This window comes from Archocentrus centrarchus, chromosome 7 (assembly GCF_007364275.1).
Source record: "Archocentrus centrarchus isolate MPI-CPG fArcCen1 chromosome 7, fArcCen1, whole genome shotgun sequence".
In the NCBI taxonomy this organism is placed as follows: domain Eukaryota; kingdom Metazoa; phylum Chordata; class Actinopteri; order Cichliformes; family Cichlidae; genus Archocentrus; species Archocentrus centrarchus.
Window position 1 is genome coordinate 34,374,532 of NC_044352.1, and position 15,442 is coordinate 34,389,973.

General features: G+C 38.8%; 1 protein-coding gene across 1 annotated transcript; it reads left to right on the top strand.

Moving 5' to 3' along the window:
• Nucleotides 1-467: 467 nt before the first annotated feature.
• Nucleotides 468-15,066, top strand: si:ch73-70k4.1 (uncharacterized). The gene is made up of 4 exons (XM_030734119.1): nucleotides 468-680; nucleotides 5,883-6,030; nucleotides 9,619-10,091; nucleotides 13,441-15,066. Exons 1-4 carry the CDS (start codon nucleotides 538-540, stop codon nucleotides 13,511-13,513), a joined length of 837 nt encoding a protein of 278 aa, XP_030589979.1. The 5' UTR covers nucleotides 468-537; the 3' UTR covers nucleotides 13,514-15,066.
• Nucleotides 15,067-15,442: the final 376 nt, after the last annotated feature.

Genomic DNA, 15,442 nt, shown 5'->3' on the forward strand with positions numbered 1-15,442 from the left:
TTAAATTACTCATTCAATTATGATAAATAAAGGTTTTCTGTCACATGGTGTGGATATGTGTTTATGAGTTTGAATGCTATAAGACTAAATTGAATTAGGAGTGGGGTGGTGGTGTGTGAGAGACCAGTAAAGAAAAAAATGGTAAGACTTGTAGTTCACACTTAAGAGAACGCATAGGGGCAACATAAGTTCAACCACAATTGGTCTGCATGTGGCATGGACAGATCCGGACCACATAAACCAAACTGCAGTTTGTTGAAGATGCAGTTCATCTTATCTATATTCATAAATATGACGAACGAACGAACAAGAAAGAAATCCTCTTTGAGTTAGTCCTGATATGACTGCTAATCCGTGTGGTATTTTCACGTGACTGCGTTCGCGTTACCTTTGTGTAATTTGATTGGTTAGAGATTTCTCGTAGTAGACTTTTCTGATTGGATATAATCGAGTGACGTCAAGTTTGAGGGCTAAGGAAGTCCTTAATGATGCTGGCGGGGGATTTAGAGCTGTTGAAATACAAAACGTTGAAGCGACATGAATGAAAATTTCTTGAAGTCCAGACTTAAGCGAAAGAAGTCTACAGTCGAAGAGCTCCATTTAGAAACAACTTCCGGGGGAACACCGAAGAGGAGCTATGCAACATTGTTGTCCAGTAACAATCTAGCAAAGACTGACGGGTGAGTGTATTTGTACTGACGACTTTCTGTTACGTATGTTAAAGTTTATTGAGAAACCACACATGTTTAAACGTGGCCGAAGTTTATAGCTGTTTATTTTAATACACGGGCCATTAGTGGCTGACTTAAGAAAAAAAACCAACAACATTTGAACTGGGAGAAGGAAAACAGTAATGAATTAGTTACGAGCTGAGTTACGTGAATTACTGAACACAACTGATGGTATTTCATCTGTAAATAGGCGCCACAGGGACATCCGGTGTGTTCATTATCTAAAACTAAACACATTTTTGAAATGGTTCATACAGCTTGTTGGAGTGCTCTTAGTCATATTTATATAGCGCGTTTCTTAACAACTTGTAGGAGACACAAAATAAGACGTAAAACAATTCCGTTAACCCACTCCCTACAGCCTGGGCCTTTAGGAGAACTGGAGAAGCTGGTGACTTTATGTGCAAATATTTGAAACAGGGATGCACCGATCCAGCTTTTTAGCATACCTTGACTTTCGGTATCTGTGGATAAGGAGTACTAATATTATTTCAGTGTTAAAGCAGTAAACTGTAGTTCTGAGGACATGATATGGCAGGCCGTTTTAACATAAAATCCGATTCACCACACTTACATTCCAGATATCTGAAACTGATTTATGACTAGACGTATTAGTAAATTCAGATATCTCTAATTATGTTTTGACTAGACAAAATACCTATTTGAGATATCTCTAATTACATTCTGACTAGTCGAAATGACGTCAGATTTACCATTCATTTGTATGGCGGCTTCAATTCAAGATATCTTCAATGAATTACTGACTATCTGAAACTCACATTTCAGATATCTACAATTAAATTATGACTAGTCATAAAGTTAATTCAAGATATCTTGTTTTTTATTCTGACTAGTCATAATTCTAATTAAAGATATCTTAAATGACACCATATTTCAAGATATCTTAAATGTATTTTTACATAGGCGATAAATAATTTTGACTAGTGCAAATTAAATTCTAGATATCTTGAAGGCAAATAATGACTAGGCAAAACTAAATTAGAGATATCTAGAACTGTAATTTTGACTAGTCAAAATGCCTTTTAAGATATCTCAAAATGAATTACAGATATCTTGAATTAGACGGCTTTTCTATTTAAGATATCTTAAATTAACATTCTGACTAGTCAGAATGACGTTTGAGATATCTTGAATTACGGAGCATTTTGGCGGAATGTTTATAAGGCAGTTTGTTAAAACGGCCATAAAATCAGAGATCCTGTGCATATTCCTGAAGCAGCCTTTAAGTACACGATTTTCGCGCTCTCCGCATATCCCATACTGAGGAACTCTTTCTATATTGTTGCATTTTATTACAATTTTGTCCATAACGGCCAGCGCCATTGCAGCCACCTGAAATTCTACACAGGCAATTGTTTGGACAGCTCAGTACAGCACAAGGGGGCCTTCACGCAATTGTTAAATTCAGATATCTAAAACGTAATTTCGACTGGTCATAATTACGTTTGAGATATCTTAAATTGTAATTACGGATGTGTGACCCGTCAAATGACGAATCCGGTGACGTCATTTGAGATATCTTGAAAGGAATTTTGACTCGTCAAAATGTAATTGAAGATATCTTGAATTATTATTCTTACTAGTCAGAATGTAATTGCGGATATCTTAAATTACCATTCTGGATAGTCAAAATGCAGTTTTAGATATCTGAAATGTAATTACGGATAGTCAGACAAACGGATTTTATGTTAAAACGGCCTGCCATAGACATGACCATGAGTCATTTACGTGTAAGGCAACATCAGGTCACACTTAAACATTACTTCACTAACACCGAAATAAAATGGAACTAATAAGAATCTAAGGATATAAATTAACTGAATTAGTTTTTTTTTATTAGTAAAATAATGAATGAGAACAGAATCAAAGTTCCAACCAAGTTATTTTCTTTAATATTAATTAGGCTGGAGAAGACATACAATAACAGGGGATTTATACTCTTGTGTTAAATCTACAGGTACATTATGTTAGATGTTAGAGTCAACTCATTGTCATTGTGCGCACAAGGCACACAACAAAGTGATTGTTCCAGATCACTCATCCAGAGATGAGCATCTGCGGTCATGCAGCCAGAGACTGGCGCTACCGTTAGGCAATGTGGTTTAAAAGTGTCTTGCCCAAGGACACAACGCAGCGCAGGGACAGGGGCTTGAACCTGCAACCTTCCGGCTGCAAGGCGAGCGCCTACCCACTGCGCCACTGCTACGATAGTCCAGGCCCTTCTGAAACTCTTTGCTGTTACCTGACGTGGACCGCCCTGTACAGTGAATTAGATTCAGTTCAGTTTTTATTTTTATAGTACCAACACAACAGCAGTCACCTCAAAACACTTTAGCAAGCACTTGGCCACATTGGGAAGGAAGAAACTGCCTTTTAACAAGAATATACCAGAACCAGGATCAGGCAGGGATAGGTGACCAGTTGGGGTTGAAGAGAAAAAGAATGTACAGGTGCTGGTCATAAAATTAGAATATCATGAAAATGTTGATTAGTTGTCAGTTATAATCATCAAAATTAAAAGAAATAAACATTTGAATAATATCAGTCTGTGTGTAATGAATTAATATAATATACAAGTTTCACTTTTTGAATGGAATTAATCAACTTGAAATAAATCAACTTTTTCATAATATTCTAATTTTATGACCAGCTGTACCTGTATAGCATAAAGATGAGGTCAAAACACAAACAAGAAGCCAGAATTTAATGGCATGCAGTAGTGGTGCATAAACACATGGGGAGTGGGAAAGAAATCCTGAGTTCATCATGGGAACTCCCCCAGCAGCCTGACTCTATTTCAGTATAACTAAAGGATGGTTCAGGGACACCTGCTCTAGCCCTAACTATGAGCTTTGTGAGAAAAAGAAAGTTTCAAGTGTAATCTTATTAATGGAGAGAATGTCGATCTCCTGAACGCAAACTGAGAGGAGCACAATAGCTGAAGGCTCTGCCTCCCATTCTACTTTCAGAAACTGTAAAAACCACATGTAAGCCAGCAGTCTGAGAGCAATGTCCTGTAATAGAATAATATGGAACTATGAGCGCTTTTAATTATTATGGAGGCCTGATTTTTTTTTTTTCCTTTCAAGACCTTTTATATGAGTAGAAGAATTTTAACTTAAATTCTGGATCTAACAGGGAACCAAAGAAATATGGTCTCTCTTTCTAGTCCCTGTCAGTACTCTCACCACAGCATTCTGTGTAAACTGACGGCTTTTCATGGAACTTTTAGAAAAGTCATAAGAAATTACAGTAGTCCAGCCTAGAAGTTATAAATCATTGAACAAGTTTTTCAGCATCACTCTGAGACAGTATGTTTACAATTTTAGAAATATTGCACAAACAACCATACATATATGTTTAATGTGCACTGGTCAAAAATAACAATACACATCGAGCAAGAATCTGGTTAGGCACTTTTAGGGCCAAGTACAGTGACCTTGGTTTTGCCATAATTTAGGAAAACAAAATTACAGGTCATGGTGGCCGTTAAGTCTTTAAAACCAATTGATTTGCATCATTTGACTTCATATAATTATTATCCAGATAGCAATGAAAATAATTATAATTTTGTATAGGAGGAGCATGTATAAGGTAAAAATGACTGGTCTCAGCACAGAACCTTGTGGAACTCCATCACTTTCTCACAGCACTGTATATAAACCACTGGGAGAGCACTGAACCTTATTAAACCCCAGTGATTCCCAAAGGGGAGAAAAAACAAAACAAATACAGTGCTATTAATGAAAACTTGATGGCTCCAAAAGTGAGTCAATTCCTAAAAAGCTCAACTTTACAGTGTTAAACATGTTTACAGAATAGTACAGAAAGCTTGTGATCTCTATAGATGGATTACCCCTTCATGACAGTTCTAAGGAGATATATATATATATATATATATATATATATATATATATATATATATATATATATATATATATATATATATATATATATATATATATATATATATATATATATATATATATATATATATATATATATATATATCAGTCCACAGCACCTTATCCCAAAATGAAGCTGGCTTGTCTAAATGTGCTTTAGCATACCTCAGTGACTCTGTTTGTGGAGCGTACGCAGAAAAGGCTTCTTCTGCATTACTCTCCCATACAGCCTCTCCTTGTGCAAAGTGCACTGAATAGTTAAACGATGCACAGCGACACCATCTGCAGCAAGATGATGTTGTAGGTCTTTGGAGCTGCTCTGTGGGTTGACTATGACTGTTCTCACCATCCTTCACCTCTGCCTATCTGAGATTTTTCTTGCCCTGCCAATTCGGGCCTTAACTAGAACTGTGCCTGTGGTCTTCCATTTCCTCACTATGTTCCTCACAGTGGAAAGTGACAGCTGAAACCTCTGAGAGAGCTTTTTGGATCCTTCCCATAAACCAGGATGTTGAACAATCTTTGTTTTCAGGTCATCTGAGAGTTGTTTGAGGCTCCCATGTTGCCACTCTGCAGAGAAGATGCAAAGAGGGGAAACACTTGCAAGTGGCCACCTTAACCCTTTCTCATAATTGGATTCAACTGTGAGCTTACAAAACAAATTTTGTGTTCCAATAATTAGTGCTGAATGAAATCAATAAAACAACAAGGGTGCCCAAACTTATGCACCTGCCTAATTTTGTTTAAATAATTATTTCACACTTTCTGTAAATCCTATAAACTTCATTTCACTTCTCAAATATCACTGTGTTCGTCTGCTATATGATATATTTAAATGAAACTACTGATCTGAACAACCAATGTTTTATGAAGGAAAATCATGAAAAAAAGACCCAAACTTTTTGTAGCTTTATTGTATTATTAAATAAATTATTCCATTTGCACATCTCTCTCCTGTTTTTTTGTTTACACAAGTAGGGCCTGTGCACCAGATCAAAGAGCAGCTTTATAAATAATTTGATTGACAGATTAAAAATGCATACCGAATGATTTATAAAAGGAAAAACAAAAATACATTTGGAAATTCTTGATGAATTTCAAAGTTGCACCATATTTTTGTTTGTGATGCTTTGTATTGAAATTCATGCTGGAGGAGGGACGTGAACAGAATGTAGCACTTCAGTTACAAAAGTGTGGAACAGACACTGCTTTATCTGCTTTACAGGTCAGTGCTTCCTGCAGTAGCATGGTGGAACAGGCAGCAGCTGCTTGCTGGGGAGAGCCTGTGGGCGTTCACATTGAAGGCTGCTCTGCAATACCTGGAGGAAACATTCTGGGAGCTGGTTCCTGATCTTCCACATACATCTGCAGCAGTATGTTACTTCATTACACAGCTTCTGCAATCAATATAATAAAGCTCCTAACAAGACACGAGTACACAAAGTGCCAAATGTTCACAGTTCAGATATTCTGGAGTGTTCTTGCTGTGTAGTGACGTGTCCACAGGTTTTATTCTGACAAGTGGAGTCTCTCTGTCAGACATGGGAACCTGTGAAGTGTAATGTTCATATGTTATATGCCACAGCAATGGCCTCAAATCAGAAGTGCCTGACAGTGGGGAATACGTTTCATTACAGTAGAAATCTTTCTGAAAGTGCTGTAAGTTTAAGGATATAATGTTTCCATTGTTAGGCTCTTCAGTGCCAACATGGCGCAGAACAGCTACCTAAACTCTGCTCCCAGTGAGGTCGATTATCTCATCAATAGTTTTACATCCTCACTGCGTACGACTTTGGATACTGTGGCTCCTCTGAAAAGGAAAGCTTCAAATCAGAAGTGCCTGACTCCGTGGTATAATTCACAAATGTGCAGCTTAAAGCAGATAACCTGTAAGCTGGAGAGGGAATGGCATCTCACTTTACTTTACCATGTACAATATTAACATAAATGTTACCATTTGATGCGTTGTACCAGAGTTAGCTTAAAGCTAATTTGCCTGGAAAAAGAGTTTGTTGCTCTATAAAAAAGCCCTCCGTAAAGCTAGGACATCTTACTATTCATCATTAATTGAAGAAAATAAGAACAACCCCAGGTTTGTTTTCAGCACTGTAGCCAGGCTGACAAAGAGTCAGAGCTCTGTAGAGCCGAGTATTCCTTTCACTTTAACTAGTAGTGACTTCATGGATTTCTTTATGAATAAAATTGTAACCATTACAGAAAAAATTATTCATAACCATCTCAAAGACATATCTTCATGTTTGACTGCTTTCAACACTGCTGGGATTTGTTTACATTTCACACACTAAGGTTAATTATGGAGTTCCACAGGGTTCTGTGCTAGGTCCAATTTTATTTACATTATACATGCTTCCCTTAAGTAGTATTATTAGAAAACATTGCATCAATTTTCATTGTTGTGCAGATCATACCCTGCTTTATTTATCTATGAAGCCAGATGACACACATCAATTAGTTAAACTGCAGGAATGTCTTAAAGACATTAAGGCCTGGATGACCTCTAATTTCCTGCTTCTAAATTCAGATAAAACTGAAGTTCTTGTGCTCGGCCCCACAAATCTTAGAAACACAGTGTCTAATCAAATACTTACTCTAGATGGCATTACCTTGGCCTCCAGTAACACTGTGAGAAATCTTGGAGTCATTTTTGACCAGATGCTGCAGCTAGAGTACTGACAGGGACTAGAAAGAGAGAGCAGATTTCTCCCATATTGGCTTCTCTTCATTGGCTCCCTGTCAAATCCAGAATAGAATTTAAAGTCCTTCTTCTCACATATAAGGTCTTGAATAATCAGGCCTCATCTTATCTTAAAGACCTCATAGTGCCATATTACCTCAATAGAGCACTTCGCTGTCAGACTGCTGGCTTACTTGTGGTTCCTAGGATACTTAAGAGTAGAATGGGAGGCAGAGCCTTCAGCTTTCAGGCCCCTCTTCTGTGGAACCAGCTCCCAGCTTGAATTCAGGAGACAGACACCCTCTCTATTTTTAAGATTAGGCTTAAAACTTTCCTTTTTGATAATCCGCACTCTGCATTTAATCATTAGTTATTATTAATCGCTGGCTCTCTTCCACAGTGTGTCTTTTGTCCTGTCTTTCCCCTCAGCCCCAACCAGTCACAGCAGATGACTGCCCCTCCCTGAGCCTGGTTCTGCCAGAGGTTTCTTCCTGTTAAAAGGGAGTTTTTCCTCACTGGTGTTCCATCCGGTGACTCCATCATCCTGATCAGCACCTCTAAGTCTGAGGCCATGGTCCTCAGCTGGAAAAGGGTGGCGTGCCTACTCTGGCTCAGGGACGAGTTGCTGCCCCAGGTGGAGAAGTTTAAGTATGTTCACGAGTGACTGGAGAAGAGAGCGGTAGATTGACAGATGGATTGGGACTGTGTCTGCAGTGATGCGGACGCTGCATCAGTCTTTTGTAATGAAGAGGGAGCTGAGTGTGAAAGCGAAGTGGCTGGGGACAGGGAGGTCTGGGCTTCTCTGCTTAGGCTGCTGCCCCTACGACCTGGCCCCGGATAAGTGAAAAAAAATGGATGGATGGATGCAGTGTTAATTTTGTTGACGAAATATTTTCATCATAGGTTTCGCCAATGACCCTTTTTTCCATGATGAAAATGAGACGATAACTAAATTAAAACCACCTAAAAGGATAAAAAGATGACAGAATTAATTGACACTTTCGTCTTGATGATTGTGTTAATTAATTTTGCAAGAAAATTTACACTTTCGAAAATCGTCATCGTTTTTATTGTTTTAGGTAGTTTTAATTTAGTAATCGTTGTCGCTGTGGAAAAAAGGGTCGTTGACGAAAACTATGACAAATTTTTAGTCAACGAAATTAACACTGGATGGATGGTTTGACCCATTCCTAAATAAATTAATCAACGGTTCTGACACTAAATTGTATGTAAAAGATGGCCAGAGCCACCCATTCGTTTCCGGAGTTTGTACTTTGAACCCTAAACATGTTGGTTTTATGGTGCCAGAAGTGTGTATGAGTGGTGTACAAGTTATCAGAAAAGACTGGCAAGCTTGATAAGCATGCTGCATCCATAAACTGTACTGTACTGTACAGATGTGTGAATGTACAGGTGCAATGCACAAATATCTTCTAATGATTCCTAAGTAACAGACTAATAAAATAGTAGAATTTCACTCTCCCCTAACTTTGAGACCACAGAATGGAAAGAACTGAAGAAAAATCATCCCCTATACACCTATTATGAAAACAGAATCTAGAGAGACCGTTTTTTTTTTGTTTGTTTGTTTTTTTGTGCCAGTCTGTAAACATGCTTATTTCAGCTGTAAAGTTGGACATCATAACATGGGGGTCCCTGGGGATTGGTTTTTGGGGTAGCCTCAAGTGGCCATTAGAGGAACTGCAGTTTTTGGCACTTCCACATAAGCTGTAATGTGACAATAAAATTAATATGGACTGTTGGTAGGGCATACTCTTTCAAGGTGACAAATAAGACACACAAGAGAAATTGTATTTTTTTTCTCACAGCTTTCTACAGAATTATAGGCGAAATACATACTAGTTGCTACCCTACATCCATTTGTACCGTTTGGTAAATGAACATTTACCATCACACTTGGACACCTTCTTATTCATGTAATGATCTAAGCCAGCGGTCTCAAGCCGGCGGACCGCATCCGGCCCCGCCCCCTAGTTCCGGTCCGCAATTTGATGTCAAAAGTATAAGACAATTTGGCCCTTTAAGTTACTTTTCTTGACATTTCACTTTCCGCTACAATTAAGAGGAGTTAGTAAAGTTAGTGAAGTAGGGGGGCGGGGCCAGATGCAGCCCGTGGAGTTTGAGACCGCTGATCTAAGCCAAAGCAAAGATCAACACTCCACAGCATGCTCTGCATTTCTGGCTGAAATTCTGCAAACTTACTGTGAAACCCTTATCTCTATTTTCTTATTGTTTGTCTCTTTAGAGACCTGTACCACAGTGGTTAGAAGAACAGGGATGGGCTGACCTCAACAGTGAAGTTTCTACCTTCCCTGAACCCTCACATCCTTCTCCAAGGACTTCACAGAGCCCAGATCCCATCAGGCTCAGCTCCACCCAGCAGGGCCTCTCACAATACCCCAACCCTGTCAGAGGACTGTCCTCTCACAGCAAGCAGAGTCCCACTCACAAGATAACGTCTCCTCAACCCCTTAGCAAAACACAGCAGGAGGAGGCAGTGTCATCATCATCCTCAAATGCCAAGAGAGAGGAGGGGAGGAAAGGGAGCTTATCAGTCGGCAGGCCGCTTCTCACATACTGGGTCAAGGTGTCTGAGAGAGTTCCTCAGCAGAAAGAGGTTGAACAGAAAAAGGAAGATGAGGTGGAGAGATGTGGTACAGCAGATGGAGGACGAGGGCTGCAGAGTTGTCCCATGTGTCTGCAGGTGTTCCCGGCTGTGTAAGAACCGGCCAAAATGTTTTCTTCTTTCACTAAAAGCTAGCATAAGGATGCTTTCTTTTCCATTTTGTAGGATTTCAAGCTGTTTCCATTACTGTTATGCTCTCCCTGCACTTCATCTTGTGAAGGTTATCTAGAGATGAGGAGCTAACACACATGCAACTCTCAAATCTCTCCTGTGACACAGCCCACACAGGCAAAGTCCAGCCTTAAAATTGCTCTGAGCACATGGTTCTCTATACATTTCTATGATACTGTGACAAAAACTACATCAGATAATCAAGGTGATGTTATCTCAGAGAGCTGTTGCTGGGGTGAGCAAATCCCAACAAGCTACATGTGAGACAGATACAGTTGTTCAGGTTGTTTTTATTTACCTACATGTTAAAATGGCAAAGCCTTAACACCATCAGTGATATAGGTTATCGCTGATGGTGAAACAAGGTTGTCTTGTTTCTTGTCTTCATAGACTCACAAGGATAACATGGCACTGTGCCATGCTGAGGTCGCCTTGCACCGGGCTGAGAATTTCAGTGGTTTGCCTTCAGAACAGTTCTATCAATGCAATTAGCAAGCAGGCGCACACCCCACACACCCCACCCTGTCACCAATACCAGACCTGTTCATGCTTGATTTTGTGGGGCAAAACAGCGACCAGTGTTAAACGAGGGGGAAGTAGAGGAAAAGGGGAGCTCAAAGGACAATTTTGGGCTTCCTATTAAACATAAAATCCAGGGAGCTTGTCTTCGTAGACTCACAAGGATAACACACTGGCATGTTGCTTAAGTAATGTTTATTAACAGTAGTTGCAGGTAAACATGCATTTTAACACAGGGAATGTGGATCCCTCTAGTCTATCGGTATCAACTCACATGAATGATCACAATGAAAAGTCATTGCATTTTAGCATTGTTTAATTTCAGAAGGTGTAATTACTTAAGTTGTGTCCACCTAATGTAATAACAATGATGCACTGCATTGTTTGATTAGAAAAAGGTAAGAGGCTATGAAACTGGTTTAACTGCAGTTAAATAAAAATATAACAAGCATTTAAAATGTTTAACTTTTAAGTTCATCCATGTTTTTAAAAAAAATGAAAACAATGAAGGCGGTCACTGATAACTGTTCATTTTGCAGCTCTTCTCTCTGTTAATTATCTTTGCATCATTGAGCCATGTTTTTTCTTTTTTCTCAGTGTGCTCACTTTTTTTTAACTACATCCAGTCAAAATGTCAGAATGGACAAGGGCTAAAAATGCTTTGTGGCCCCTCAAACCATTCTACCTGCTGCCCATGCCTGCATAATTCAAACAAAAAATGCTGTGCAAAGAAGCAAAAGATAAGACCAATAATAAGTCTGCTTATTGGTTTACAGCAGTCTGCTCTAGAGCTTTATTATGATATTTAAATTCATATTAATTTTTTTGATTTTTCCACCATGAGCATAAGATAACATTTAGCTAGCTTGTGTGCAGTACTGTGAAAAGTATTTGCCCCTTCCTGAGTTCTTATTTCTTTGCATAGTTGTCACACTTATGTTTGACATCATCAAACAAATTTTAATATTAAATACCAGAGTAAATATGAAATGAAGTCTTTAAATGATGATTTAATTAAGAGGAGAAAAAAGCTATCCAAACCTACCTCACCCTATGTGAAAAAACAATGTTTTAAAACAAACTTAAAAATAAGAAGCTGCTGTATGAAGCTGTAGAGAAGCTGCTAGCTGAAGGTGGTGAGCATTCCTGTCTTTCTGTCTCCAAAAACCAATCAGAAAGTTGGATTTACATGTTTTTTTTGTGCATCATCCTTGTTAAGACGTTTGTTAAAAACTTGGGTAACTAGAAGGAAGCGAACTACAAAACAAATGCCAAATTCTACAAGGTTTAAAGCACTAAGTTAACTGCTCAGCTTCCAATTAATTACAGTTGCCTAATGAAAAGGCAGCAAATTTACACATTTAAATAGCTGGAAAAGCAAATTTTCCCAGTTCTTCAGCTGAACTTCCATATACAGTTTAATCTGTAAGTCTTGCATATTATCCCATGACCCCTTCTTCATTTTGCATGTTAAAATCTAAACTTAGCACAAAAAGTAAGGAATATTTGGGTGATTTATTTATTATTTTATTTTTTTTTGTGCTTCTTGGCAATAAATACCATTGTATAACCTGTTTATTTCCTCTTAAATAGTGTCACACTTGTAAGGAAAATTTGTGGGTTGAGCAGCAGAGTTGAGTGTGTGGGTTGCGCCCATGAAAATACTTCAGCTTATGTTGCTCTAAACTCCTGTTTTGAGTTTTTGGTACCTCAGTTGCTGACAGTCAGGCTTGTCATCATTGGCGGCAATCTCAATGCAAAGAGATACAGAGATGAAATTCTCTAACCAGCGGTGATCCCACATCTCCACATTCTGAGATTAAATTATCCTTCAAGATGAAAAATGGAATGGCCTGCTTACAGTTCTGACCACAACTCCACTGAACACTTGTGGGATCAGCTTGGGCCTGCTGTTTGTGCCAGAGTGACCATATTGGATGACTTGTGACAAATTCTGGTAGAAGAATGGAATGCTAGCAGTGTGAGACCAAGCATGAGGAATAGGCACCAGGGTGCTGTGGCTGTGTGTGGTTCTTCCACATGCTGCTGAGGCCCCTGTTTGTTAAATGAATAAATAGCTAAATTAAATGACACCAAAAATGCGCATGCATATATATATATATATATATATATATATGGTTGGAAATTAATCATTCACTCAGCTGTATTCCTTGATGTTGAAATGTGTCATGCTTGTTTTAACAGCTTATTTTGAATTAAAGACTTAAATTAAACCACAAAAAGGAGAAAAAGTTCGTTCTCCGTTTAACCAGCTGCTTTTCCACAGCTGTGCTTTGCACTCACGGTTGCTGGCGACACGAGCTACGCAGAAGTGAGGGCAGGCGACGCTGATATGAAGGCTAGACCATCCAATTTCACAGCCGCTCACTTCCGGCTTTTGCGGTCTTCGTGGGCTGCAAAGGACCCTGAGCCGGGTCCTTCAAAGGATGCGGCCCCTGAATTTTTGACATTGTGCGTCGATATAATCGCTATGCCTGGAACTCGTGCACTGAGAAAAGTTCCACGGTGCAAAGTGCGATTAAAATGCGTTAACATTTTTAATTCGTTATTTTCCCCGTAATTAATTAATCGAAATTAACGCGTTAAAGTCCCACCCCTAACTAAAAAAACTGAAAACTGCAAAAAAAAAAAAAAAAAAAAAAGCCACATCTGAATTATATAGATTGTACAAATGAGTGTGTGCTTAAGTAGTGAGTGTTCACTGTTGGTACCTTGTTCCTGTCTCTCCAGGTTCACCCAGATGGACTGTGACGGCCACCTGGCCCAGTGCCTGTCTGATATGAATGTGGACATGACCTGGTGAGCTGACATGATCCCGGCTGCTGCCCAGGCTGTCTACAAAGCATCTAGGTGCCCCTCCAAAATCATATCACGCTGTGAAGGACACATGCAGAGGGCAGCTTGTGCAAAGAACGTTACTTACTGAGGTGCAGACACACAGGGAAAGATGAGGAAACCACAAAGTCTACTTCTTCTGTGTAAGAACACACAAGGTGGAAAGCTTTCATGTCCAAATTTTGGTACTGAGAGTTTTACACTTTACTGATCATTAAAGTACATTTTAACAGACGCTCTTCTGTCACATTTGTCTGTCTGGTTGGAGCATGATGGACTCTATAATCCTGTCCACTTCACATCTGATTGCTTTGATTCTAGTTGGTCAGTAGGATCTTCATACAATGGGACAATCCAGACATCCATGTTCTCTGGGAGATGTTACCACAATTATACAGAAACCAATAGACCCTGGTCTTCACAGGCACATTTTCTCTTCACTGGATCTGAACTGTATGCCTGCTGGTTGGATTGTATGGATTCCTCTCCCTCATTTACCTTTCCAGGAGAGGGTCTAGCAACTTTCTGTAACTGACAATCTGATATTCACACCTTTTTCACACCCTGTCTGAAGGAGAGAGGCATTGTTCTTCTGTTACTCCGTTATCTGTGAGAACATCACAAACACACATAATCATGGAGAAATTATTTGAAATTGAGTGCACCTCTTTGGCTGTGAGACAGCTTGTCTTAAGAACTAGTTCATAGAGTTGTTTACCATTAACACCTAGTATTAGCATGTGATCTCGTAATTGTGATCCTGCCTCGAGATATAAATTATTTAGGTGGGGTTAGCTGACCTCATCTAACGTGTTTGCCTTTCTTCTCATAAAAGTACCTATAATATTTATGAGCTTCAAGTCCAGCATGATCAGGTTGGCTTCATTAATGATGCAGTGCAATGCATATACACCAACTCACAAGTATAACTGCAAAGTGCAAACAGTATCACTTAATATAGCAGAGAGCCTACGGCTGTTGCAGTACTATAAACCCATGGTCTCTGTTTCTTTCTGTTGATGTGACTGCAGTGTACCCACACGAGCCTGACTATTCCTATTCCAGTCCCATTGCTTTCTGTCTGCACTTCATCTGCCTTTTCTTTAGTAAGTGCTAGGTAGCAGGTGACAGTGGTGTTTTTACTGAACACAGATTTGTGTTGGTCTGCATGATATAATCTCATAGTGGCATCATTTTAGTTGCAAAAATTAGTGAAATTGTAGTTTCACATATGATGAGTATGTCTCATCTAAAGCTACCAGTAGTGAAACCCCAAATCACTGCATGAATTAAAAATCACATGTATGACTCAAAAGATATTCACTGCAATTCAACGAGAGATGGGAGACTAAACGTCTGCAATAAAGTCTGTGGTCAACATGAGCTTTAGACAGTTTCACTTTTTGTCCTCTAACATAGAATACACCAGTTTATGCCAAACTCATGAATGAAAGCCTATGTGTGCTAGAGAATGTTTAGAGAATGTTTTTGCTGATTCTATTTATGTAATAAAATTGTCAGAAGTGGCATCAGTTTGTTGAGATGGTCTTGTTGAACAAATTGTGTAAGTTTCATAAACATCTTTCCCACAGATTTTATTTTCATCTCATTGGCTTTTTCTCAAGGAAACCAGGGTGATGCTAATTTTCAGGTTTTTCTTTAAAAAACCTTAACGCTGCAGCAGTTTAAAGCACCCATAGTTTAAAAAGAAGATAAACGTGGTGGTCAGTGTTGATATTTAAGCAAGCTGCAACATTTTTACATTTTTAACATTTTAGAAATTTTGCTAACATAATCTCTGAATCCTCCCAGTCAGCTACTTTATGTCCAAACACCCTTTTTTGTCATAACTGTTGACATTGTGTGAGAAATAAGAGAGAAATTTATTAATGTTCTG